The sequence below is a fragment of the Lacerta agilis genome, chromosome 17 (genome assembly GCF_009819535.1).
Source record: "Lacerta agilis isolate rLacAgi1 chromosome 17, rLacAgi1.pri, whole genome shotgun sequence".
Taxonomy (NCBI): Eukaryota; Metazoa; Chordata; class Lepidosauria; order Squamata; family Lacertidae; genus Lacerta; species Lacerta agilis.
Window position 1 is genome coordinate 28927577 of NC_046328.1, and position 26654 is coordinate 28954230.

Consider the following 26654-nt stretch of genomic DNA (forward strand, 5'->3'; position numbering starts at 1 on the left):
TATACATGGCGTTTAGAAAGCGAGTGAGAGAGAGAGGTCCCTCCGCTTTCCCTCAGAACCGTGGGTTGTGTAAGGAAGCTGAATGAGCAAAGACGAAAGGAAGTGTTTCTTCACATAGGTCACATTCGCATCTTGGGAACTGTCATTTGTTAAGGGGTGGGTGGGAATTATAGCTCTCTGAGGGGCAACCTACAGTTCCCAGGGTTCTCTGGGGGAAGACATGACTGCTTAAGAGTGGTATAATTGGGTGGTGTGGATACAGGAGTTGTGCGTTGTTAACCTGTGGAATTAGCTGCTGCAAGATACTGTGATGGCCAGTAGCTAAGGTGGATTTATTTATTTATTTATTGTTTGTTTGTTTTTAGAATTCATATCCCACACCCTGGGCACTTAAATAAATTGATGTTGGAGGAAAAGCCTGATGGTGAGCTACCTGCTACTTTAGGTTTCCCACAGTGCTGTGCTACGCATTTACAATGGCAGCTGCCTGCCTCACGGTGGATCGGGGGAAGCCAGCACAATGCTCTCCTGGAGGTTGTTGGACTCAAACTCTCATCAGCCCCACTCAGTTTGGCCTACAATTAAGGGATAATGGGAGTTGTACTTCAACAACTAAATTGGAGGGCACTACCCCTGTGGTGTGTGGTATCCAACTAAGTCCTATTCGGAGACCCATTGGAATGAATGGACTTGAGCTTAGTCATGGTCATTGATTTCAATGGCTCTACTCTGAGGAGGGCTAACATGGATACAGCCCAAGGCAAATTGTAAACTAAAGGACTAGGGCGGCAGAGGGGGTCCAGCCGGTGCCAGGGGGCTCTTGGCAGCTGCCAGAAAATGCCTGGTGCTGACGCCAAGCCTGATTCTCTCCACTTTTCCCAGGCCACTTACTTTCCTGTGCAAGACTTAGGGGGTCTCCTTTGGAGCGTTCCTGCTTTGAAAGCCATCGGATCTGGGCGTGGGCTCTTTCCTGCTGTTTGGCTGGAGACCCGAGCTTATTGTGCAGATCCTAATGAAACCTATTAAGCGTTTTTGCAGATGAGTGGTAGGCTCTTTCTCCTCCATTTCCTAAGCTGTCTCTTACACACCTCCACTTCCGAGGCTAATTTCAGGTAGTGAGTGGTGATGTAAGCTGTGTGTAGATAAAAGGTATTAAAAGGACTGAGGGCAAGTGGGGGTGAGGATGGAGTCCCTAAAGAGCTTGGGTGATGGTAGTGAGAGAACCTTTCCCCCCAAACTGGGTGGGTCTAAGTTAAAGACTGAAAGATTTGCAGGCTGAATTTAATAGTCACAAGGGGGGGCCTATGATAACATGTCACAGTAAAATGTTTGGGAAGGGTCATAGCTCAGTGGTAGAGCATTTTCCTTGCATGCTAGCGGTCTCGGGTTCAATCCCTGGCATCTTCAGGTAGGGCTGGGAGAGTCCCTTGTCTGAAACCTTGGATAGCTGTTGCCAGTCTGTGCTAGACACACCCAATGGCCCGACTCTGCACGAGGCAGCTTCCTGTGTTCCTATTTAAAATGGTCCTTTGTTGAGAACCATGAAGACTAGAATTTCTGTTTTGAGGGGAGCAACCATAGTTTGGCTGTGGAGCACCTGCATTCCATACACAAGGTCCCAGGTTCAATCCTGGGTATGGCTGGCAAAGACGCCTGGCCTGAAAAACCTGGAGAGATGCTTCCAGTCAGTGTGGAGACAATGCTGAGCTTCATAGACCAGCTGTGATAATGCAGCTTCAAATGTTCCTATTGTGGGTTTCTCTTGCTAGGCAGCCTCCAGGTCTCGTTTTCTCTTCTCAGAGTGGCTGGGGAGACCCGGCCAGATGGGCGGGGTATAAATAATAAATTATTATTATATTATTCTCCCACCCCCTGAAGTCAGTCGCTGTTCTGTGGCCACTGAACATGGTCAGTCATCACTAAGATGTTTGGGGGCTTTCCATCTCTAGGTTTGTTTGTTTTTCTGTAAAGGTCTTTTTGTACTTCAGCACACCACAGGGTTTCCTGAAGCCTCTGTCTTTTTTAAAAAAACAACACCACACACTTTATTGGTTTTTCAGATAAAAACAGAATTAAGGAATTAACATCAACAAATGAAACTCCCTCCCAGCCTCGCCACTCAAATGCCATAGTGGGAAGCCAGCAGGCAGGGCCTGGGTTCAACAGCACTGATCCCACTTGGGATTTCCAGAAGTCGGTGTTCAGAGACATACTGCCTCTGACAATGAATGCAAACAAAGGCATTAATCATTAATTTGTCTAATAATAATAATAATAATAATAATAAATAATTTATTATTTGTACCCCACCAATCTGACTGGGTTGCCCCAGTCACTCTAGGTGGCTTCCAACAGAATTTCAAAATACAGTGGTACCTTGGTTTATGAACTTAATCCGTTCTGGAAGTCTGTTCTTAAACCAAAACTGTTCTTAAACCGAGGCGCGCTTTCCCTAATGAGGCCTCCTGCTGCCGGTGCCCTTCCACCGTTCGGGTTCCGTTCTTAGACCAAGGTAAAGTTCTCAAACCGGGACACTATTTCCGGTTTTGTGGAGTTTGTAAACCGAATCATTCTTAAACCGGACTGTTCTTAAACCGAGGTACCACTGTATAACCAGACATCAAATATTAAAACCTTCCCAATACATGACTGCCTTCAGATGTCTCTGGAAAGTTGTAGGTAGCCTATAGTTGTTTATCTCCTTGACATCTGACAGACAGGCATTCCACAGGGTGGGCACCAATACCAAGAAAGACCTCTGCCTGGTTTCTTGTAGCTTACAGTCTCACAATGAGGAAACTGTTTAATCCTCATTTAAAGCCGCCTTGAGTTGTTGGCCATCACTACCTCAGGTGGGAGTGAATTCCATAATTCTAACTTTGCGCGGTGCGAAGTAATGCTTCCTTCCAGTGTTACACAAGAGGGGGGGGGGGGAAACCCTTGTCCGCTTTCTCTACACTGTGCATTATACACCTCAATCATGTCTCCTTGCCTTTTTTCTAAACCGGAAAGGCCTCAATATTGTAACCTTTCCTTCACAGGGGAGTTGCTACACCCCCCTGATCATTTTCTTATTTCCCAGGATTCTCTGGAAGGGACAACCAAAGAATTACAGTTGTATAAAAACCAGTTTCAGTTTAAGTTGCCCTTTCCTGAACCTGCGATATCCTATTTCAGGTGAGGTGACTAGAATGGAACCCCCAAATGCGGTCGTGCCATCGATTTGTATGATGGCATTATGAAACTGGCCATTTCTATTTTCAGCTCCTTTCCTAATGACTCCTAGCATGGAATTTGCCTTTTTCACAGCTGCTGCACACTGGGCACTACCGTGAGAGGCAAGGCCTCCAATTCCAAGGGACCGAGCCATTTTGGGGCCCCCAATGTTTTGGGGGAGAAGGCTGGACCCCCCTCCCAATGTTCAAAGGAGGCAGAGGAGGCCAAGAGCCGAGCCGAGCATGGCCCAGATTCTGTGGCCGGCTCCTTCTCCTCCTCCTGCCACAGAGGGGAAGGAGCAGGGAAGCAGACTGTAGCCAACGTTTGCGGCAGCAGCAGTAGGAGATGGAGCTGCCGGCCATTGAACCCATGCTGCCACTGCGCTTGGCTCTGCCACTGGCTCCTCCCGACATCTCGATGTCATGTGTGTGATGTCGGCACCCCCCTTCTCCCTTGGAAGTTGGAGTCTCAGGTGAGAGGGCTTGGGCCTCTCTTACAAGGACCGCTAAGCCCTCAACAGTTCCCAGGATTCATTAGGGGATGAAATCTTACGCTTGTATAAAACTGTTCTACAGGTAGATACTTCATGATTCCAACTCAAATTGTTTTGGAATGGAGTTACCCATGGCGGGGAAAATGTGGTGGACCCTCCTTCATTGGAGGTTACCGAACAGAGCTTGGATGGCCACCTGTCAGGGATTCTTCAGCTGTGATTCCTGCATTGCTGGGGGGGGGGTTGGGCTAGATGACCCTTGGCGTCCCTTCCAGCTCTTTAATTATAGGACTCTATATAAGTCTTTCGTTGGGACTGCCTCTGCTCTGTGGAACAGCATTCCTCTTGAGGCACTTTCTGCACTTTCCGGAAACAATTGAAGTAATTTTTGTTGCGGCTGGCTTTCCCAGCTGAATAAATGGATCTTAGTTAGACACGGCAATTTTATATGGTTTTAGTTTAGTTTTTAGTTTTTATTTTAAAAAACCCACATCTGCTGTTTGCATGCTTTTTTAAAAAAATTGTACGTCGCTTTGCAGTGATTGTTTAAGAAGGCAATTAATGAATCAATGATAATTTAAAAACGACTAAATTGAGAAAGCTGGAGAGAAAAGTTTTCAACCAACGTTGAAAACTGTACAATGTTGGGGCTTGCCTGACTTCTAAGGGAAGAGAATTCCAGAGAACTGGGAGCGCAAGGCAAAAAGTACATGCTCGAGTCGCAACATGCTTTATTGCAGGGGTGTGTGGCGCCATCAGCAGATCTTAAGAACATAAGGAACTGCCTCTGAAGACGTTTCAGAAACTTCAGCTGGTGCAGAATTCAGCGGCCAGGTTGCTCACTGGAGCAAGACGGTTTAAGCATATTACACTGATCCTGGTCCGACTGCACTGGATACCAATTAGTTTCCGGGTCCAAATCAAAGTGCTCGTTTTGACCTATAAAGCCTTAAACGGCTCAGGACCGCAACACCTCAAGGACCATCTCTTTTCATATGAACCTACCTGGACCCTGAGATCATCTTTGGAGGCCCTTCTTCGTGTGCCTCCTCCTCGAGATGTCTGGAGGGTAGCAACACAAGAAGGCGCCTTCTCTGCAGTGGCCCCCCCGTCTGTGGAATGCTCTCCCCAGGGAAGTTCGCCTGCCACCTTCATTATACACCCTTAGGCGCCCGGCAAAAACGTTCCTTTTGAACCAGGCCTTTGGTTGATCCGATTTACATCCTATGCCCTTTTAAAATGTGGGTTTTTTGTGTGTGTGTGTGGGGGGGCTATTGGGTTGTTTTTACTTATGTATTTTGTGGTTTTATATCTTGCTTTTATTCTGTGAACCGCCCTGAGACCCCCAGGTATAGGGCGGTACAGTGGTACCTCGGGTTAAGAACTTAATTCGTTCTGGAGGTCCGTTCTTAACCTGAAACTGTTCTTAACCTGAGGTACCACTTTAGCTAATGGGGCCTCCCGCTGCGCCGCCACGCGATTTCTGTTCTCATCCTGAAGCAAAGTTCTTAACCCGAGGTACAATTTCTGGGTTAGCGGAGCCTGTAACCTAAAGTGTTTGTAACCTGAAGCGTCTGTAACCTGAGGTACCACTGTGAAAGAAAAAGGAGAGGAAGAGGAAGAGGAGGAGGAGGAGGAGCCCGACTGCTGGATCAGACCAAAGGCTTGTTTAGCCCAGAATCCTCTTCCCCCTATGGGACGCCCTAAGCAGGATCTGAGTACAGCATAAACTCTCCTCACATGCTTCTCAGCAGCTGGTGTTAAGGAGCCTAGTGCCTCTGACAATGAACATATTTACCTGCAGAACTAAGTGACTGGGGTGGGGTGTAATGGGTGAGGCAGTTTGGTTCAGATCCATATCGGGACCAGTAGTCAAACTCTGAATCCAGCTCAGAAGCAAACTGACAGCCAGTGCAACACTTTCAGCAGAGGCATTATCTGTGGGTTGCCCCCAAAAGCAACTGCCCTCGCTGTACAGGCAACTCCCAGTTTATGTGGCGGTTATGTTCCAAGGCATTGAGCATTTACGTGAAATCGCCTATATTAGAAACGCCATTGGAAAAGCCGGCAGACACCTTCTAAACCTCTGGAAACTGTTGAAACGCCCTTTAAAAAACAGCAGCGCTCCCTCCAAACCTACTTGCTCAAACTCCCAACTCTCTACAGGCCTCAAAGGTCGGTGCAAAGGCTTGTGGGATAGCTAAGTGCTGGTTTTGTGCCTTTTTCGTCCTTTCTGGGCCATTTTTGCCGTTTTAAAAGTCACTTCTGTGTTCGGCGCAATGTGTGTGGATGCATGTAAATTCGTCATTGAACCTGCTAAAAGCCTTTTTCATTCAAGAAAGCGCCCCCACACGTGTAGACATCTGTTTCACTACATCATCATAATTATTTAATAATTTTTTAAACAGTCTGATTTACATTTTTCAAAAAGTGGTTTAAGGTGAGCTTGTTTTTATTGTTTTTATGCTATATATTGTATGCAAGCTGCTTACAGATTTCGGTGATTAAGCAATATATACAGGTAAAGGTAAAGGGACCCCTGACCGTTAGGTCCAGTCGCGGAAGACTCTGGGGTTGCAGCGCTCATCTCGCTTTACTGGCCGAGGGAGCCAGCGTACAGCTTCGGGGTCATGTAGCCAGCATGACAGCTGCTTCTGGCGAACCCGAGCAGCGCACGGAAATGCCGTTTACCTTCCTGCCGGAGCGGTACCTATTTATCTACTTGCACTTTGACGTGCTTTCAAACTGCTAGCTTGGCAGGAGCAGGGATTCTGTTAAATAAAATTAAATGAACTGTATGTTGGCCCTTTGACACTGGCTGTGGCTTCTGGAGCGAATTCAAGGGCAGCCCCAGGTAAAGCACATTACAGCAATCAGGCCTGAAGCTTCCATCCCTTATAAACCTAGTTGATCATTATGCCTTGCAAATGCCATCTCACCAGGAGGCCCATTCCCACAGAATGTAGGAATTGGGCCTTTAGGGTTTTGGCACCTACCCTTTGCAATTCCCTCCTGCTAAATATTAGGAAGGTGGTTTTGCTGGTGCCTCCTGAAGACCTTCCTCATCCAACATGCCTTTTATGTAAAGATCCTTCCCTGTTTGCGTCTGTTTCTGAATTGTTTTAAAGACGATTTTCAAGATGTTAAAGTTGGAGGGTTTGTTTTTTTAAAAATTGTCTGCCATCCCGGGGCCAGGTGGATTATATAAATTTCACAAGTAATAGGTTGTTGTTGTTTAAAAGTACTGCCTGATGGCTCCTGGCACACAGCTGGCAAATCTCCGAAGCTGACAGTTGTGTACTGGACCTGTCCCTTGAGTGGGAGACCCCTGTGAGTTGCAGAAAACAGAGGAGATCAACATATAATAAACAATTTTGGGAAAGTTGTCATCTATGACTTGGTGGAAGAGTATTGACTGTTCTCTCTCTCTCCCCCCCCCTTCCTCTATTCCTAGGAACCAACAAGCCGGACTCTGGTGACCTTACGGGTTGACCCTAAAGGATTTTTCCTCTACTGGACTGGCCCAAATATGGTAGATATATGCACTCTGCTTTTAGAAGTCTTTCTGTTTGTCTCTTCTCTCTCTCTCTCTCTCTCTCTCTCTCTCTCTCTCTCTCTCTCTCCCTTCCTCCCTCCCATCCAGCCTCTTCAAACTGCATTTTTATTTATATGCATTTCGTTTTTTAAAAGTTAAGCTTCTTATCACTTGTGACGGGTGACCAAGCCCGGAAACTCTTGGGCGCTTATGAGCATGTCCTTTATCTTTTGAGGTCGGCGACATTGCGAGGGTGTGTGCATGTCTGCGTCTATCTGTGTGCACTCTGTACCTCAGAAGCACATCCCTGCCCCCAAATCTTGAGAACTGTAGTCTATCACTCGCTGCAGCAGCATTCCCAGCACTCCCAACAAAATACAGTTTCCAGGATTCTTTTGGGGAAGCCAAGTGCTTTAAATGGGCTTGCATGTGGTTGCTTGCCTGTGACTTGGGGATGGCGCTGGGTGGCTGGATAGTGGAGTTCTCCAAGCGCCCCTTGCTGGAAGGTGTTGAAAGTACAGGGCACCCAGCTTTGGGGTTGCGTGCAGTTCACTGGCCCCAGGGGAAGGAGTGATATGTGCAGAGGCCCGGGCTGTTCATTCCACTCTCTTGTCAATGCCTTTTGAGTCGTTAAGCTGGTTTGGCAAGAATTCTGGGGTGGGAGCCAAAGAGAGGGAGAGAGGCGGAAAGGGAGGGAGTGGGTTTTTTAAAAAGAAAATAAAAAAACTGATTGAAACAGCGGCTGCTGCTCTCCTTCCTGTCCCAATTGCTTCCTTTGTGTTTCCGGCTTCATAATGAATCCTCCGGAGACCTGCACCCCAAAACTTGGCCGTTGTACCTCAGTACTTGTAACAGACAGTAACGGCCCAGAGTTCATCGTGCATTGACACCAGTAGGGCAGGTTGCAACTTGAATGCGACTTTTTCCGAAGTGGCCCTAACATTTTTCTCAAAAAGACTCCCAAACCCTCCCAGAAGTTTAATGGTGGAGTATACAATCGCCTCCCCTATAATCAGCGTTCGAAACTCCCATTGTTCTAGGAACATTTTGTGACAGGGAATTTCATCAGCGCAAGCAGTTTCTGAGCTCTGGGGGTGCAGTACTGCGTCTTAAGATTTCCGATTAAAACTGCAGAGTGGAAGGAAAAGAGGACCTTTTTCTGCCTCCCCACTTCCAGCTACTCTCTGAAAACTAGAGAAGAGACCCTCTTAAAGTGTATTAGGGGGGCAGGCAGGGAAAGGACTAAACCATGTGGAAAATGAACATAACATTTTAGCAGCAAGCTTTGTGTTCTTGTTATAAAAAAAGCGCGTGTAGACATTCCGATGTTGCGCCCATAACCTAGGTTTAAGGTGCCATTTAGCTCCTAGCATTCACGTCTCAACTTTTAACGCTGCCTGTAATCCTCCTAACATCCCTGCTGGGTAGGTTAGACTGAAAGAGAGGAAATGGCTGACCTGTGCTGCATACAGTGAGCTTGGTGGCCAGATGTGAATCTGTGCTCTCAAGGTTCCGTACGTGCCATACATTTCCAGCACGTTTAAAGGGCTGGGTGTCCGTCACAGAAACCACCCACAGAGTTATAATTCCCAGAGTGGGGAATTATATCAACCCTTCTTTCCTTGAACTCTGCGAATTGTAGCGCTGCGAAGGGAGTTATAGAGTTTCCTAACAACTCTGGGCTCCCATAACAAATCCCCCAGGATTCTGGGGAAGTATTGATGGCTATCAAAGAGGCATAATAGTGGGGATGTGGTAGATGGCTCTGGGAAGCCCACGAGCAGGACCCTTCCCCCAGCACTTGTGATTCCCAGCAACTGGCGTCCCAAGGCCTGCTATCTAACCACCCCCCCACACACACACTGGAAGCAGTATTTATAGCTATAGCCGTCTCCGTGAATTTGTCTAGTGCTGTTTTGAAACCATTGAATTCTTGGTTTAAAAGATAAGCCCCTCTATGGATGCATTTCCCTCTCTGCCGTGCTGCGTGAGAAGCAATGGCAATGTCTTTCAAGGGTTTATGGCTCGCATGGGATGCTTGAGCCCCAGGAGAAATTATTCCTCCTCCCCCCCTCCACCTCCTGCACCCCCAAGTCCTTCCTCTTTGGGTGAGCTCTCTTGATCCTGTCTTCCTACCCACTCCAACGCCTAACAGCAATTTCCTTTTGGTTGGAGGGAAGCCCTGTTTCCTGCCACCCCCCCTCCTCCTTCTTTTACTGCTACCACACAATTTCCCTGTGGTTAAAGCTCTTTTGCATCTGGCAGCCGCCCAGGACAAAACAGTTAGCTTAAGTAGCTATATATACAGCCCGAGCTGCTTGAATGGCAAAAAGGGAACTGAAAGGGGGGGGGGGAGAAAAAGAGAGAGGCCGTGCCTAGCAGAATGTCTTGGAGAAAGGGAAATCAAAGCACTCTGTTGTCTGTTGGGGGCGTGCAGGAAATGCCAGCTCATCTGACCCCAGTGTTAGGACTGCAGTATATGGGAGAAGGGCTGTAGAATCTGCTTTGCATGCAGAAGGTCCCAGGTTCATTCCCCTGCATCTCCAAGCGGGGCTTTGAGAGCATCATAGAATGGCAGGATCACAGAACTGTAGAGTTGGAAGGGACCTCAAGGGTCATCTAGTCCAACCCCCCCTGCAATGCAGGAATCACAGATAATGAATCCCTGGCAGATGCCCACACAGCCTCTGTTTAAAAACCTCCAATGAAGGAGAGTCTACCACTTCCCTGCCTGAAATCCTGGAGAGCGTCTGCAAAGTCAGTGTATTCCATTTCATTCTGTTTTATTTCATTTCATTTCATTTTACTTTATTTTTATATTTCATAACATTTATACAACTTGATTGTAATAAAGCCTCTGAGTTATGACTTAAAATTAAAGACAATAAAATAAAACAGAGAAAAGACAGTATATATATATATATAATACTATCCTCTATATATTGTTTAAGCAAAAGAGTTTAAAATGAATTTCAGTATCCTACATGTTTGAATAGGCTCGCCTAAACAAAAACATTTTAAGCAAGTGTTGAAAAGACAATAGTGAAAACACCTGCCTGGTGTCAATAGGCAGGGAGTTCCAAAGTGTAGGTGCTGCTGCCACACGCAAAAGATTGATTTATTACAACTGCAGAATGAGTATTACGTGGCACCTGTAGGAGTCCCAATTTCACAGAAGGAAGCAGTCGAATAGGTATTATATATGGAGTAAGACGATCCTGAAAGTAAATTGGTTGCAAGCTGTTAAGGACTTTGTGCTAACAGCAACACCTTGAACTTGGCCCGGTAGTAAACGGGCAACCCGTGCAGATCTCTGAGCCGAGGTGTCGTATGATGACAAAGTCTCACTCTTGCCAGCAACCTTGCTGCAGCCTTCTTTACTTAACTGCAGCTTCCCAGATTCAGCACGAGCAAAGTCCCACACAGAGTGCATTGCAGCAATCCAGCCATGAAGTCACAAACACGAATGAGGCTGACTTCACCCTAGGCTCCTGCAATACTCTCTTCTCCTCCCCTCCAACGCAGCTTCCATTTTTGGTTAATCGTGGTTTGTCAGTTCACCCAAACCAACAAACTGTGGTTAGCGTCACCTAGGATTAGGTGCAAATCATGCTGACTTCAATACCATGAAGTACTTTGCTTACTACTCATAGGCAATGTTAACCACAATTTCTAGTTTAGGCAACACAGCAAGCTATGCTTAACTAAAAGCCAAAGTTTCCATGCTCTTTTTTGGCCATGCGGGAGGAGGACCTCGGATAGGGGAAGCCATGTGAGTTCAGGAGGAGGCTGGGCTCTTTTAGAGACAATATGCCTCTAAATGCCCATGACAGGAGCGAGCCAGCAATAAATCACACCATACACATTCGAGTTAACTCTTTATTGGCAAGAATAGGACTTGCACAGACTTTAAAAGAGTTTAGGGAATTACCAGGAATGTTAACAACATGGTTACAATATAATCATTTGAATGAAATATTTAAAAAGGATATGAAGCGGGGCTTAGGAGAACAACTATCACAATCAGAGAGAGAACTGTTAAATTGTAATGTTAAAGTGTTGTCTGAAATGTACAAGATTTTATTGGAATGGGAGACAAAAGATGAACAAGTGAAATCATCAGTGATACACTGGGCAATAGATATTGGTCATAACATAGAAATGGAAGCATGGGAACGGTTATGGAATGCGGATATAAAATGTACAGCATGTTATAGTTTAAGAGGAAATTATATGAAAATGCTATATAGATGGTACCCATCACCTAGTAGATTGGCAAAAATGTATAAATCAAAGTCGAATCAGCATTGGAAATGTAAAGTGAAAGAATGCAGCTTTTTCATATGTGGTGGTCTTGTAATAAGGTTAAAGCTTAATGGGAAATGATGAATAATGAATTGAAAAAGATGTGTAAGATAACATTCGTAAGAAAACCGCAGAAGCTTTTCTCTTGGGAATTATGGGATTAGAACTACCCAAGCAGTATAGGGATTTATTTATGTATGCGACTACAGCTGCAAGAATGTTATTTGCCCAAAAGAATGTTATTTGCCCTGTTGCCTGAAGGATGAACGATGAAGAGGTCCCGACAAAAGAAGAATTGATACAGAAACTAATAGGCAGAAATGGAGAAACTTACTGGAAGAATAAGAAATCAGGACAACAAACTTTTTTAGAAAGGAATGGAAATGGTTTATTGAGTATTAAGCTAAGAAATTGGGTTGAATAACTTGTGTGCATCTTCTCTCTTACTTCTACAAGTAAAAAGGCTAGTGACTTTTTTTAAAAAGAGTGCTCATAATTGAGGAAAGGTACCCAAAACCATGCTCCATGATCACTGCAGATGGTGACAGCAGTCACGAAATTAAAAGACGCCTGCTTCTTGGGAGGAAAGCAATGACAAATCTAGACAGCATCTTAAAAAGCAGACATCACCTTGCCGACAAAGGTCCGTATAGTTAAAGCTATGGTTTTCCCAGTGGTAATGTATGGAAGTGAGAGCTGGACCATAAAGAAGACTGATCGCCGAAGAATTGATGCTTTTGAATTATGGTGCTGGAGGAGACTCCCATGGACTGCAAAAAGATCAAACTTATCCATCCTTAAAGAAATCAGCCCTGAGTGCTCATTGGAAGAGCAGATCCTGAAGTTGAGGCTCTAGTACTTTGGCCACCTCATGAGAAGAGAAGACTCCCTGGAAAAGACCCTGATGTTGGGAAAGAAGGAGAAGGGGACGACAGAGGATGAGATGGTTGGACAGTGTTCTCGAAGCGACTGGCATGAGTTTGGCCAAACTGCGGGAGGCAGTGGAGGATAGGGGTGCCTGGCGTGCTCTGGTCCATGGGGTCACGAAGAGTCGGACACGACTGAACGACTGAACAACAACTATAACAACAACAACCCAAAACTAGACATGATGGCTGTGTTCTCTCTCCACTGTCAGAGGAAATATGCCTCTGGGTATCAGTTGCCGGGAATCCCAAGTTCGGGAGAGAGCACTCAGGTCTTGCTTGTGTGCTTCCCATGAGCATCTTGAGGGCCTTTGGCTCAATCCAGCCAGACTCTTCTTATGTTCTTAAAGTTTTAAGGACTTCACAAAAAGCCGCAAACTCACAGTGGTAATTAATGGAAAGCTAGTACAATAAAATTAAAATTTGTTTCCTTCTGGTTCCATTACAGAGAGAGCAGGAAAGTAGGTTTTTGCATTATGACTCCTGAACACAAAGCGGCAAATTGTTCTAATGGGTAGCTGCAAGCAAAATATAATGGATACAAATGTGTGTTGTTGTTGTTGTTTTGGCGTCTTCCCCCCCCTCCCCCGACCACACTCTCCTTAAACTAATTATGCAAAAGTAAGCGTCTGTTGTATGAAATATGGCAACTGGCAAAAAAGGAGCTAAAATTAATACATTACTTGCCGCGGAGGGAAGAGACCTCATTATCTAACCTAATTAACACGTTTCGCAGTTCTCGTTAGTGGAGAAGGCTGTTGGAAATATGCAGTTTCTGCTAATAAAGAGCACTAAGTGACAAGAACTCTCTCTCTCTCTCTTTGTCTCTCTTTCTCTGTCTCTTTCCCCTCTCAGGAAGTTGACGTTTTGGACATCAGCTGTATCCGTGACACTCGAACTGGGCGCTATGCCAAGCTACCAAAGGTAACGGTGATTCCCTTCCACCAGGCACGGGGAAGCCTGTGGCCCTGCAGAGGTAGTTGGACTCCAAATCCCATCAGCCCTAGCCAGCATAGTCAGTGGTGAAGGATGATGGGAGCTGCAGTTCAAGCAACATTGAAGAGCTGCAGGTTTCTGCCATACACAGAGCTGTTTTGAACCAAGCCTGTTGGTCAGTCTACCTAGGCCACATTCCTACCATACGCTTAAAGCAGTGTTAAAGGTAAAAGGACCACTGAACATTAGGTCCAGTTGCGGACGACTCTGGGGTTGCGGCGCTCATCTCGCTTTACTGGCCGAGGGAGCCGGCGTACAGCTTCCGGGTCATGTGGCCAGCATGACTAAGCTGCTTCTGGTGAACCAGAGCAGCGCACGGAAATGCCGTTTACCTTCCCGCCTGGAGCGGTACCTATTTATCTACTTGCACTTTCGTGCTTTCGAACTGCTAGGTGGGCAGGAGCAGGGACCGAGCAACCGGAGCTCACCCCGTTGCGGGGATTCGAACCACCGACCTTCCGATCGGCAAGCCCTAGGCTCTGTGGTTTAACCCACAGCGCCACCCGTGTCCCTTTAAACAGCCATGGGTTCTTCCCCCAAAAAATCTGGAAGCTGTAGTTGCTGGCTGATCGCTTTTCCACTCCCAGTACTTATAATTGCCAGAGTTCTTTAACAATCAAAATGTCCTCACAGGGAATTGTAGCTCTGTGAAGGGAACTGGGACCTCCTCACAGCTCTCAGCACCCTTAACAAATGGCTGCTCCCAGAATTTTTTTGGGGGAAGCCATGACAATCTAAAGTAATATGATACTGATTTAAATGTATGGTGTGAATGTAGCCCTGGGCTGCTGTGCTGCCTGTATTCCTGCCAGTGACTCTCTGGGGTCTCTAATAGATAGAATCATGAAATCATAGAGTTGTAGAGCTGGAAAGGGCCCCAAGTGTCATCTACTCCTCCAACCCTCTGCAATGCAGGAATCCTGCCCACAGCCATCCCTGGGTGGGCTCGAACCACCAACCTTCTGGTTAACAGCCACACACACACTAACCCCATTGTGCCGCAGGATACTTTCCGAGATCTTTTTTTACTGGGACCATCTAGGCACAAAGCACAGTGACCACTGTTTCTCCACTGAGTGATACCTTAAAAACTCCTCTGTGAAATAGGGACCGAGGAGCAATTTGGTTCAGTTTGCATTGCACGGCAAACTTCACCCAATTCACACTTTCTGAAGCAATGTGAAAACTGACAACACAGACGTCCTTTAACCTTAGCACATCTCCAGATTTTGCAGCGCCGCTCTCCAGCTAAGCAGTATGTACAAAAACTGCTTAAACTGGGGGTAAACTGTCCATTGAAGTACAAATATTAGTGAAAGTAACATACAAAATTGCACAATACTAGCGGAAACTGCTTTGTAAAAAAATATGCATATTAGGCAGAACTGCATACATAAATATGTCTTTATTAGGAGGAACATGCACTAAAATGCTGAGTAACTTTCAAGAGGGCTTTTGGAAAAGTAAGTGATGTGAATTTAAAGATGGGAAAAATGAGAAACCAAGAGAAAGCGAAATGGAAAGATTTTCCTTGTCCCTCCTCTGAAGCTGCTATTTGCATTTCAAGGGAAGCTTGAAACGGGAGCTTTCTGTGAAATGCAGTTCCAGAGAGGTTGTTTTTGTTGGCACCCTGGCAGAGGGAAGAGAGTTAACTTCCCAGGTCCCAGGCTGCTATTTCCATAACACAAAGAGTGTGTGTTTAACGGCATTCGCTAGGCATCTAGGGTTGGGAATGCCGTTGGTGCCAGTCAGGCTAACTTCTCTCCTTTGCACTGTGACTTCTGTAGGACCCGAAGATCCGGGAGATTCTTGGTTTTGGTGGGGCAGAGCAGCGGCCCGAGGAGATGCTGGTGACGGTTGTGCATGGCCCAGACTTTGTCAACGTCAGCTTCCTCAACTTCATGGCAGTCGTTCCGGATGATACGGCCAAGGTAGGGCAGGAGTATCACACTTAACTCTTTTCTTTCTTTCTTTTTTTTGAGAAAGCAACAGTTCTTTAATACAAGGGTGAACCTATGGCCCTGCCAGATGATAATGGGACTTCAGTGCCCACCAGTCCCAGCCAGCATGGTTGGTGGTTAGGGTAGCTGAGAGGTTGAACCCCAACAATGGCCCCATCTGCACTATGTATAACACTTTAAGCAATCATGGCCTCCCCCAAAGAATCCTGGGAGCTGTAGTTCGGAGACCCTCCCCCATTCCCCTCACAGAACTACAGTTCCCAGGGTGGTTTAACAATTGGCCCCTCTTCCCAGGGAACTCTGGGAATTGTGAGCGGAATAGGAGTCTTCTAACACCTCTCAGCAATTTTAAACTACAGTTCCCAGGATTCTTTGGGGGGAAGCCATGATTGTTTAAAATGGCATGAGGCTGCTGTCAATGTACAGTGCAAATGGAGCCAGTATCTGGAAGGTTTCGCCACACAGTAAACTTCCGTTAAAGGATGAAGGAGGTTCTTCTGTTCGAGATGGATTATTCATCTTCATATAAGTGCCTTAGCATCCCATTTCCAGCATTGCGGCTGCTTCCGTTGTTGCTTACCACTATTTGTTCAATTTATAACCTCCCCTTCCTCTCAAAGGAGCCCAGGGCAGCAAATGCATCATTAAAACAATATCATTAAAAGCAGTAAAACAAATTATCTCAGCCAATGATTTCAGGGTTGCCAGGAAATGTATCTTTTGGCCTGAGTGAACAGGAATGTCTCTAAATACATCACGAATGTTGATATGGAAGGAGGCAGACTCTGCACACCAAGGTGGGCATTCCGCAAGCAGGGGGCCACCACCAGGAAGGCCCTTTCATAGGGGAGTGCTAACTGGGCAGCTCCCAGTTGGTGGCAGTACCACCACCAAGGCCTCACCTGCGAGTCACAGGATCTGAGATGGCTGATACTGTGTGAGGCTGTCTTCTTGGTACTTGGATCTAGCACCAACAACTTGAATTGGGCCTGGACTGGCAACCAGTGCGTGGGACAAATAAGGTAAATCTATATGATAAATCTGTATGAATTAATCTGCAAATAGACCATGTTGTGATAAACTACGCTTATCTTCCAGGTTCCAGAAACTGCTTTGTCATTTTTTGTTTTTTATTTTGTGGGGTGCTGCAGAACAGCTGCCTGACACTTCATTTTCACACTCCTTGCAAACTGTGCACTTGGGAGTGTATGCTCAGAGCAGCCCCAGGAGGAACCTGTGGGATTGGACTCCAACTCCCATCAGTCCCAACCAGCCTGGCCAATGGTCAGGGATGATGGGAGGTGGTGTTCAGCAACATCTGGAGAGCACCAGACTTTCCACCCCCAGAGAAGAACTAACCCAGAATCCAGTTGTTTGAACCTGCTAGATACTTTCACAGATCACAAATGATCGCAGGCTGGAGAATACAAAACAACCTCCCTTCACTAGTGTCTTGTAATGAATGGCCATCCCCAGTTTTGAGGCTTTGACCTTGTTCCTCTAATGCGCTTACAGTTCTGTTGCTTAATCAATCTTGGTTTATAATTGGCTTTAATTTACAGCTTTGTCACTGTTGCAGGTAGGTAGCTGTGTTGGCCTGCCATAGTCAAAACAAAATAAAAACACGAAAGCTCATACCAAGAACAAACTTAGTTGTTCTCTAAGGTGCTACTGGATGGATTTTTTTTATTTTTTATTTAGCTTTGTCACTGATGCTGTAAGGATAGGTATCCATATTCTTTCTGGTTTTTGGCTGCTGTTCCTGTTCCTTTGTCAATACCTGTATTCCCCCTGCACTAACCCAGTCCTGGTTTCTAAAACCAATTTATGGAGGAGGAGAGAGAATAAAAAAACTGAAATATTCAATAATATCATTAAGAGTGCACTTTTGGGGGGGGGTGTATATGCCAGTAGTAGCCACTTCTCTTAGAGATGGTTGAGGAATTTGAGTGGGTGTTTTGAAGCAAACTGACCTTGTAAACTGCTGGGAGGCTGCAGGCTCTGCTGATCTAAAACTCGCATCATCCCAGGCTATTGGCCACACTTGCTAGGACTGATGGGAATATCCATTTAAATAACAATACTGTGCACAATTTATAAGCCTCTCTCTTGCATCTTTCCTTGAATCATAGCTGGCTAAATCTCACTCCGAGCAAACCTGTTGAAATTGGTGGGCCTAAGTTGGGCTGTGTATACATTACTGGCTTAAAACACACATCATCTGCGTCCCCTCCAAGAGAGGCATGGGAGACAAAAAGACCAGGTCTCTTCAAGGGTGGCTCCCTGTTTGTGGAATGCTCTCTCCAGGGAGGCACACCTGGTGCCATCACTGTCTGTTTTTAGGCACCAGGCAAAAAGCATTCTTATTTGCCCAGGCTTAATGGTTTCTAATTGGGAGGATAATTATGTTCGTGACCTTTCCTGTGCTCTTCTTTTAAGTGGGGCGGGTAGGACTTGTTCCTTTTAAATATATTGCTGGTTGAGTATTTTATTTTTTGTTTATAGCTGCTTTTATCTTATTTTAATGTTGTCATTGTTTTCTTTTTAGTGTGTAAGTTGCTTAGAAGGTGCAAAAATGTTGCCAATAAATATAAATACAACACTTTTTCTGTAACTTCAAAAGCTCCAAATGATACAGCTTTTTTCTTTTCTTTTCAACCATGCCAAACTTGGTTAATGATCCGAACTCGAGGGTATGGGCTGGAGCGTTAGGCCTGAGTGTGCCAATGGGATGGGGAAGGGCAGATGAGAGCGGCTGGCCTCACCCTTTTCTTCCTCTGCCTCTCCTCTCCTTTCTAGTTGTGGACTGAGGAGCTGTTCAAACTATCCACAAACATCCTGGCTCAGAACGCCTCGCGGAACACCTTCCTGCAAAAAGCGTGAGTCGACTTTCTACCATTTTTAAACAGGGTAGAGACTCCTGGGAAAGGGCCACAGCTCAGTGACAGAGCGTCTGCCTTGCGTGCAGAAGGTTGTGGGTTCAGTCCCTAGTATCATCCCCTCCAGGTAGGCCTGGGAGAGACCCCTGTCTGAAACTCCAAAGAGCAACTGCCAGGCAATGTGGACAATACTGAGCTTAGATGGACCAGTGATTTGACTTGGGATGAGGCAGCTTCCCATGTCCCTCTGGATTTGTGTCCTCTGGTGTGGTTGGTCTTTGTGGTTTGTTTTGCTGGCTTCTTGTTGTTGGCTCAGGCCGAAGTATAGGATGTTCTACCTATTTACCTGTAAGATATGTGTTGTGAACCTTCAGCCCTCCATATAGTGCTGAACTGTTGTATTTTGGTAACATCTGGAGGGCCAAATACCTTCCGTGCCTGCTGTAAGGGCTGGTGGGGCTCCGTTGCTTGAAAGGGGACAGTCATAATGAATTAAAATACCTTATCACAGTTGTGGGAGGGACACAATGATCCTTTGCTCTCTCGACTGAGCTGGACAGCCCTGTCCATGCTGTCTTGCATAGGTTAGTAGGAGGGAAAGCAAATTTGTGCCAAACAGCTGACTCTCAGTTATAACCTCACAGGTACACTCGGCTCAAGATCCAGGTCAATCAGGATGCAAGGATCCCTGTCAAGAAGTAAGGTTATATTTTCACCTACAAAACAGCTGTGCTTGCTCCCTCTTCTGTCCTGAGGCCCACGTTCTGTGTGGTGCCCCTGATGAAGGTTCGGCTTCTAGGGTCTGTTGCTCAGAGAGAGGTGTCACTCCATCTCTAAAGAGAGATTATTTCTATTTATAGCCCACCCTTCAACTCCAAGTGGGCATTGCAAACAGCCATGTCAGAGAATTCCAATGGAAATGGGAGCAGAAGTTGCAGGTGTCCCTCTTATGTGTCTCATGTCTGGAATGGAAATCGAATTGGCAATTAGGATCTGTATTCGCCATTTTTGCTTTCAGTCTGTAAATGATACGTAATTGATTACGTTCTCGCCATCCCCGCCCCCGATTTGCATTGCATTTCCTTTGTGTTGCAATGAATAAGGTGGAATTCTATAATGACAACAATAATTTAAGTAATCATTACACAACCACATAATTATTTAAAGTGCGTAATTTTGCCATAGAGGACGGCGAGACAAATAAGGTGGAATACTATAATGACAACAATAATTTAATTATTTAAAGTGCGTAATTTTGCCATAGAGGCCGGCAAGACAAATAACGTAGCTTGTAGAGGAAGCGAACTGCAGCAGAACAGAAACATCCAGCAAATGCAGGATGGAACTGAAAATGGTGCCTCCTTACATCCCTGATTGCAAGGGCAGCTGCCCCTCCTGAAGATTTACCAGTTTGAAACAGTGCCCAGGGATGTGTGGTTGGGCAGGGTTTACTTTTGGAGACCTGCTGAGGGGCTGGCACTCCAGATGGCTCCTTGAAGCAGCTGTCTGACTCTCTAGTGGGTGCCCCAGCAGGAAGGCCTGCTTCCTTGTGAATAACAGCTGCTTTCGCTCTTTGCATGTGCAGTCTGCGAAATAGACAGAGGGAAACTGGAGAGTGCACACCAGTAGGCCACAACCTGATAAGGAAATTCTCCACCCCACGCCCATCAGCTCCATTGAAGCTTAATTTCCTTCCCCCTGCCCTTTGGCCCCAGGTGGCCTTTGACCTGTATCTGTTTAAATACCCCAGTCAGGATGCCTTTTGCTTCTCTCTCTCTCTCTCTCTCTCTCTCTCTCTCTCTCTTTTTTAAAAAAAGCTTAGTTCCAGGATAGTCAACATGGTACACTCCACAAATGGTTGGACTCCAAGCCCCAGCAGCTCCAGCCAGCATGTCCAGCGGCTGGGGATGATGGGACATGTAGTCCAACAACATCTGGAAGGCACTGCCTTGGCTACCCTTCCTTTTGTATAGCGTATGTTCTTCCTTTTTTGGCCAATTTCTGTTTTGCTGGTCTCCTTCCGACATGTCTGGCTTGTTGCTCCCACCTTCATTAGCTCTGCAAGTCTGATAAAGAGCTTCCCATTTCCTTCCTTTTGTAGCATCTTGAAAATGTTCTCAGCTGACAAAAAGCGGGTGGAGACGGCCCTGGAGTCTTGCGGTCTTAATTTTAACAGGGTATGTCTTTTCTTTTTTTAAAAAATGTATTGATTTCTTGCCTGCTCACCTTCTCCTCCCTTTTCCAGCATTCCTCATCCCTCCCTCCTGAATCTTGGTCTTGCTGCCATAAAGCCAGCCTTACTCCCTGACTCCATTCTTATCTCTGATTTCTTCCTTCTCTTCTTCCGCCTCCTCCCTGACCCTCACCCGGCCTCCCCAGAACTGTAGTGTTTTCTCTGGGGTACACTGTCTTTCTTACTTTTATTTATTTATTCCTCTCCGGCTCCCCAGAGCGAATCTATCAAACCTGAAGAGTTCACCCTGGAGATCTTTGAACGCTTCCTGAACAAGCTTTGCCTTCGCCCAGACATAGACAAGATCTTGCTGGAAATGTGAGTAAAAGGAGAGCTGGGGGGGGGGCAGGGACAGTGGTGTGGAAGGACAGGGTATCTGAAGCGAGGAAACGGACTTGGTCTCTTGTTTTGAGGATTACTGTGGAAAAGAGTACAGCGTGTCTTTATATTTCCTCTGTTTGATAACAGATTATGCAAATGTTAGCCAAAACAGTTACACAAAAACCAATATAATCCTGATTAAACAAGATGCCATCCCGAATAAGCAATGTTCATGTTAGTGTTCTGTGGGGCCTCTCCAATTGTCCTTTTCATTGTGCTCCGATGATAATTTGTGATGATGGGATCGGAGTGGTTATATGCAATCCCACTTCCAGTACTGTTTGTGCCTGTTTGTACCGTTTCAGGGCGGACACACTGCTTGTTTCCAATCCCTTAACTCCCTGCTGAGATCCTGTAACTTTATACACTCTGCAAACATTCTGGGGGGAGGTTTCACCCTGCTTTCGTTGCGCTATAATGCAAGAGTGTCGTTCCAGATGGGAAGCATTACAGAACAACTAATAAAAGGGAATGACGTGCGGACAGTCCAGTATATATCCACCACAAACATACTGTTGTTGCGTCAATGACATGCTGCAGAATACACTCACAAAAAAGCACCAGTATGGAAGTGCCCTATATTGGGGTGAGGTGAGACATGAGCCCCTGCTCATGTAGGGCTACTACAATGCCCATCTTTCATGACCGTTGGTTGTGCTGGCTGTGACTGATGGGAGCTGTAGCCCTTGAGATGTTTTTGGACCACAAATCCCCATTTCTCCTCTAGACCACTTTCCTTCAGCCTTGGGTTCCCAGATGCTTTTGGGCTGCAAATCGCATTGTCTCTGACCATTGGCTGAGGTAGCTATGGATGATGGAAGTTGTAGTCCAACAGCATCTGCAGACCCAAGGCTGAAGATCACTGCTCTAGGTAGTTCTGGGTTGGTAGTTCTTGGTGCCCTTTCAGTGTGGCCAGAATTCCCAACCTGATGTTGCCCAAGCTTCCTGTTTTCGGCACGAATGGTTTGGCTTGCATTTTTGAAGTCTCTCAGGTGACTACGTGAATTGGCTTGGGCAATAATGAATTGTTCTGTTCTGTTAATTCTAAGGGGCGGGGGTGCCTCCTTTATCAGTTGCAAATTTTGGAACCGGCCAAAGCGCCATTGTTCTGCCTTCCCTCTGATTGTTCCTTTGCAAACAGCGGAGCCAAGGGGAAGCCTTACCTCAGTCTGGACCAGCTGATGGACTTTATCAACCAGAAGCAAAGAGACCCCCGTCTCAACGAGATCCTCTACCCGCCACTGACTCGGGAGCAGGTGCGCCAGCTAATCAACAAGTATGAGCCCAACCAACAGTTCCAGCAGCGTGGTGAGCCCCCCTCCCCGCCCTCTCCAGAATTTGGGCTGGGATATGCAAGTGGTGGTGGTGATTATGGAGAAATACAGAGTGGGTGGAGGCGGTGGCAGATGTTTTTAAAATGTGCTGCTCAATTTTTTTGTTTTTGGGACTGGGCAGGAGGTATTGTTTTGTACTGTACTGTAGGGCCGTTACTGTTTTTTAGTTTCATTTGTCTTTGGGTGTGTTTGTGTAAATAGATATAAAGCAGGGACGTGTATACATATTGTGTGTATGTGTGGGTGGGTGTTTATGTCTATTCTTGTGTGGGTGTGTGGGTGTGTTCATGTATTACAGAGTGTATATACCTACCCCAGAGTTGTCCGCGACTGGACCTAATGGTCAGGGGTCCCTTTACCCTTTACCTTTATATAGGGACGCAGGTGGCGCTGTGGGTTAAACCACAGAGCCTAGGGCTTGCCGATCAGAAAGTCGGTGGTTCAAATCCCCATGACGGGGTGAGCACCCGTTGCTCCGTCCCTGCTCCTGCCAACCTAGCAGTTCAAAAGCACATCAAAGTGCAAGTAGATAAATAGGTACCGCTCCGGCGGGAAGGTAAACGGCGTTTCCGTGCACTGCTCTGGTTCGCCAGAAGTGGCTTAGTCATGCTGGCCACAGGACCCGGAAGCTGTACGCCGGCTCCCTCGGCCAATAAAGCGAGATGAGCGCCGCAACCCTAGAGTCATCCGCGACTGGACCTAATGGTCAGGGGTCCCTTTACCCTTTACCTTTATACCTACCTATATGCATGCAAAATATGGCTGTTGCATGTTAAAGACCTCATAGCTCAAGGTACCACCTCTCGCCATATAAACTGACCTGGACCCTGAGGTCCTCCCCTGAGGCCCTTCTTTGTGTGCCTCCTCTACAAGAGGTCCGGAGGGCGACAGCATGGGAATAGGCCTTTTCTGTAGTGGCTCCCCATTTCTGGAATGCTCTCCCTCCCCAGGGAGGTTCAGCTGGAGCCCTCATTATATACCTTTAGGCACCAGACTAAACGTTCCTCTTCAACCGGGCCTTTGGCTGATTAATACTCTACAGCCTTTTAAATGTGTTTGGTGGTGGTGGGGGCGTTGTTGTTATTCTTTCATTTAGTTTTCATTTTAACTATTTATTTTGTGCTTTTATCCTGCATTTTTATCTCGTGAACCGCTCTGAGATGAAGGGCGGTATATAAAGATAAGAAATAATAATGTTAAGAAATAAATTCCAGTATAATGGCAGGCAGGCGAGCGAGCAAGCAGTGTGGGTGGCAGACAGCCCAGGCAAGCTGTTTAAGAGAAGGGAGAAGGTGCTTAATGTTTGATGTTCTGTTGTGTTTCTGCGTATGTTGGAAGGCGCCCAGAGTGGCTGGGGCGACCCAGTCGGATGGGTGGGGTACAAATAATAAAATTATTGTTATTGTTATTAGAGCGGTTTGGCAAACTGCTCTGTGAAGAGCCTCCCCCCTCCTTTAAAAGGGGCTGCAGCAAACTGAGGGGAGTGGGGATGGACTTGGGGGTTAGGCAAAGGGGTGAATGAAGTGCAAAGAGGGGGCATTTTGGTTAGGTGTGGGAAAAGGAGGGTTGGCAAAGGGCTTGTTGGGAGGAGTGAGCAGGGGGAGCAACCCCTGGTTGTGTGTGTGTGTGTGTTTGTGTGTGTATAGATGTATGAAATAAATAAAAGTGGGGCACAGATAAACACAGTCCTGCCCCCACTTATTTCAGCGTGCCTCTTCTCTTGCCTACTCTATAAACCTGCTTTACTTTCCCCGTCTGTCCTTCCACAGACCAGATGTCAATGGAAGGGTTTGGCCGCTACCTGGGGGGAGAAGAGAACACCATTGTGCCCCCCGAAAAGCTGGATTTAAGTGACGACATGACCCAGCCGTTAAGCAGCTACTTTATTAACTCTTCACATAATACCTACCTCACAGGTATGTGCACCGAACAGAGACACGCGCCCTGAATGTGGGTGCCTGCCACCTGCACTACCCCCAAAGTCTTCTGGGAGCTGTAGTTGGTTAAGGGAGCCGAGAGTTGTCAGGAGACCCTCTGTTCTCTCCCCCCCCCCCAGAGCTACAGTTCTCAAGTGTCGTTTCACAGTCAGTCCCAGGGAACTCTGGGAGGTGTAGGAAAATAGGGGTTGAGAAAGATGATTGCCCTTTTTTGTGGCAGAGCAATTCTTCCTCATTATATCCTGAAGTGAAATTGTTTTGTGCGAGACCGGCTGTGCAGAAAATGCATCCCTGCTGGAAATCAAGTGTCTTCCTCTGTGCTCAAAGTTACTGGCCTTCTTTATTTCACGTTTTATTTTGCCTCTTCTAAGGATTTGAGCTCTGGTATCGTTGCTTGGGTGTCTCTCCTCTCCCCAGGCATCTAACATTTCCCCATCATCTTCTCCCTCTCCCTTCAAAAAAGCTGGGCAGCTGACAGGCAATTCCTCAGTGGAGATGTACCGGCAGGTGTTGCTGAGTGGCTGCCGTTGCATTGAGCTGGACTGCTGGAAGGGGCGCCCCCAAGACGAGGAGCCCTTCATCACACATGGATTCACCATGACAACCGAAATCCCTTTCAAGGTAACTGGCACTCAGCACGGTTGGCCATTTGCAAGGGTCCCCAAGGCCAACAGAAGGGTCGCCCACCCCCCCTACCTGTGTTTGCCATTTCCAGTTTTTCAGCATGTCTTAACAGATCAATGGCGGCCTACTTGGCCTGTTGCGCCCCTTCCAAGTTAGCAGGAGTCCCATTGAGGGTGGGACGCTGAGAGACTTCTGAAATAAGTACTGTTCCTTGGGAGTGAAGGTGATGATATCCTTCCTTTGCCCGCAACTTATTTGGAAGGGAGTGTTTTTCCCTCACGATTTAAACTGGGAGGAGGAAACATCCCAAATCTGTAGCTGGAGGGTCCTTTTTAAACAAGTCTTGGGAAACTGTTGGCCCTCCAGATGTTGCTGAACCACAACTCCCTTCAGGCATGGCCACCGATCATGCATGCTGGGCCTGATGGGAGTTGTAGTTCAGCAATATCTGAAGGGCCAACAGTTCCCCACACCTGTTCCTGAGGTAAGCTTGGAATACCACCTTAAAAGGCTTATTTGCAACCAATGAGACCGAGGTTGGCATCGTCAGGTGGAAATCTGAACTGCTTCTGATCATGGACGCTCCAGTTATCCAACAAGGGTGAGAACTCAGAGGTCCAGGCCCTGCTTGATATCATTTTAGTCATGGAAGCAGAAACTGTGGCTCTCCCAGTTGCTGCTGTGGGACTCCAGCTCCCATCAGCTGCAGCCAGCATGACCCAATGGTGAGGAATGATGGGAGTTGTAGTCTATCAACGTGTTTAGAGGCTGCGAGGCTCCCCATCCCTGTGTTCAGTCTTTTGTTCCAGGCCTGGGTGTGGGAGCAGAATCCTCCTGAAACATGTCAGCATATTGATGGGGAACTTTCTCTTAAGTTTATTGTCCATTGTAGCAACCTCCCCCCACCCACCTCTAACTCTACCTCTGTAAGCAAATAAGTGTTCTTGACCTCTTAGCCCAGTGGTGGGGAACTTCAGGCCTGGTGGCTAATTGTGCCCCCACAGGCCCTCAGTACTCCACATACCACACCCAGGCCACATCTTTCACTGGCCTTGCTTCACATCTCACTTTTTCTGTACTTTCTTGAGCTCAAATGTGCCTCTTGCTTGTCAGAATGGAGGCTAGAGGGACTTGTGTGTGCGTAGACACCAGCCTACTGTGGAAAAGTAAAATTTGCAAAGGTTGCTCTGCTCACTTTTGCCTCAGGCCCCTCCCACCACTGGCATGTGGCCCCCAGAAGGTTGCCCAGAAGGGAATATGGCCCTCAGGCTGGAAAACATCCCCCACTCTGGCCTTAACCCCTTTCCCTGCCTCACTCTGTTACAGGAAGTCATAGAGGCCATTGCTGAAAGTGCCTTCAAGACTTCACCTTTCCCTGTTATCCTCTCATTTGAGAACCACGTTGACTCGTGAGTAGTTGTAGTGCCGCAGTGGCTTGTCTGAGACTGTCATCCTTGCCCCTCTCCTTCTTACAGCGCCGTATGATCAGAGAGGCCTGTGTGACTGATGACCTTTCTTTCCTCTGTGTTTCTTGTTTTCCTTCCCCAGGGCAAAGCAGCAGGCGAAGATGGCAGAGTATTGCCGCAGCATATTTGGGGACGCTCTCCTTATTGATCCTTTGGATAAATATCCGGTGTGTTCTGGGAGCGAGATCAACCAGGGGAATGACATGTGGGCGGGTTGGTTGGGAGCGGCTGCGGTCCTTACTTAGGTTGTGTACAGGTGACCAGTTAATCCGGCTCCAGTTCGCTCGCACTGCTGGTTTCTGAAACCGAGTACACCTGATGTTAGCCACAATCCACAGGTACCCTGTAGCTGTAGCTTCTGTCTGATG

The 26654-nt window shown here is 46.8% G+C and overlaps 1 protein-coding gene across 2 annotated transcripts in view; it reads left to right on the forward strand.

Annotated features, from left to right (window-relative positions):
• PLCB3 (phospholipase C beta 3) overlaps positions 1 to 26654 on the forward strand; it is a 70150-nt gene that overhangs the window by 6696 nt on the left and 36800 nt on the right. For both annotated transcript variants that reach the window (XM_033174196.1, XM_033174197.1), the window contains exons 2-13: positions 7164 to 7241; positions 13331 to 13399; positions 15259 to 15402; positions 18232 to 18311; positions 18956 to 19009; positions 20413 to 20488; positions 20762 to 20862; positions 22067 to 22233; positions 24029 to 24175; positions 24660 to 24817; positions 26147 to 26229; positions 26369 to 26453. In XM_033174196.1, the coding sequence (XP_033030087.1) occupies positions 7164 to 7241; positions 13331 to 13399; positions 15259 to 15402; positions 18232 to 18311; positions 18956 to 19009; positions 20413 to 20488; positions 20762 to 20862; positions 22067 to 22233; positions 24029 to 24175; positions 24660 to 24817; positions 26147 to 26229; positions 26369 to 26453 (1242 nt within the window). The remainder of the gene's footprint in view (positions 1 to 7163; positions 7242 to 13330; positions 13400 to 15258; positions 15403 to 18231; positions 18312 to 18955; positions 19010 to 20412; positions 20489 to 20761; positions 20863 to 22066; positions 22234 to 24028; positions 24176 to 24659; positions 24818 to 26146; positions 26230 to 26368; positions 26454 to 26654) is intronic.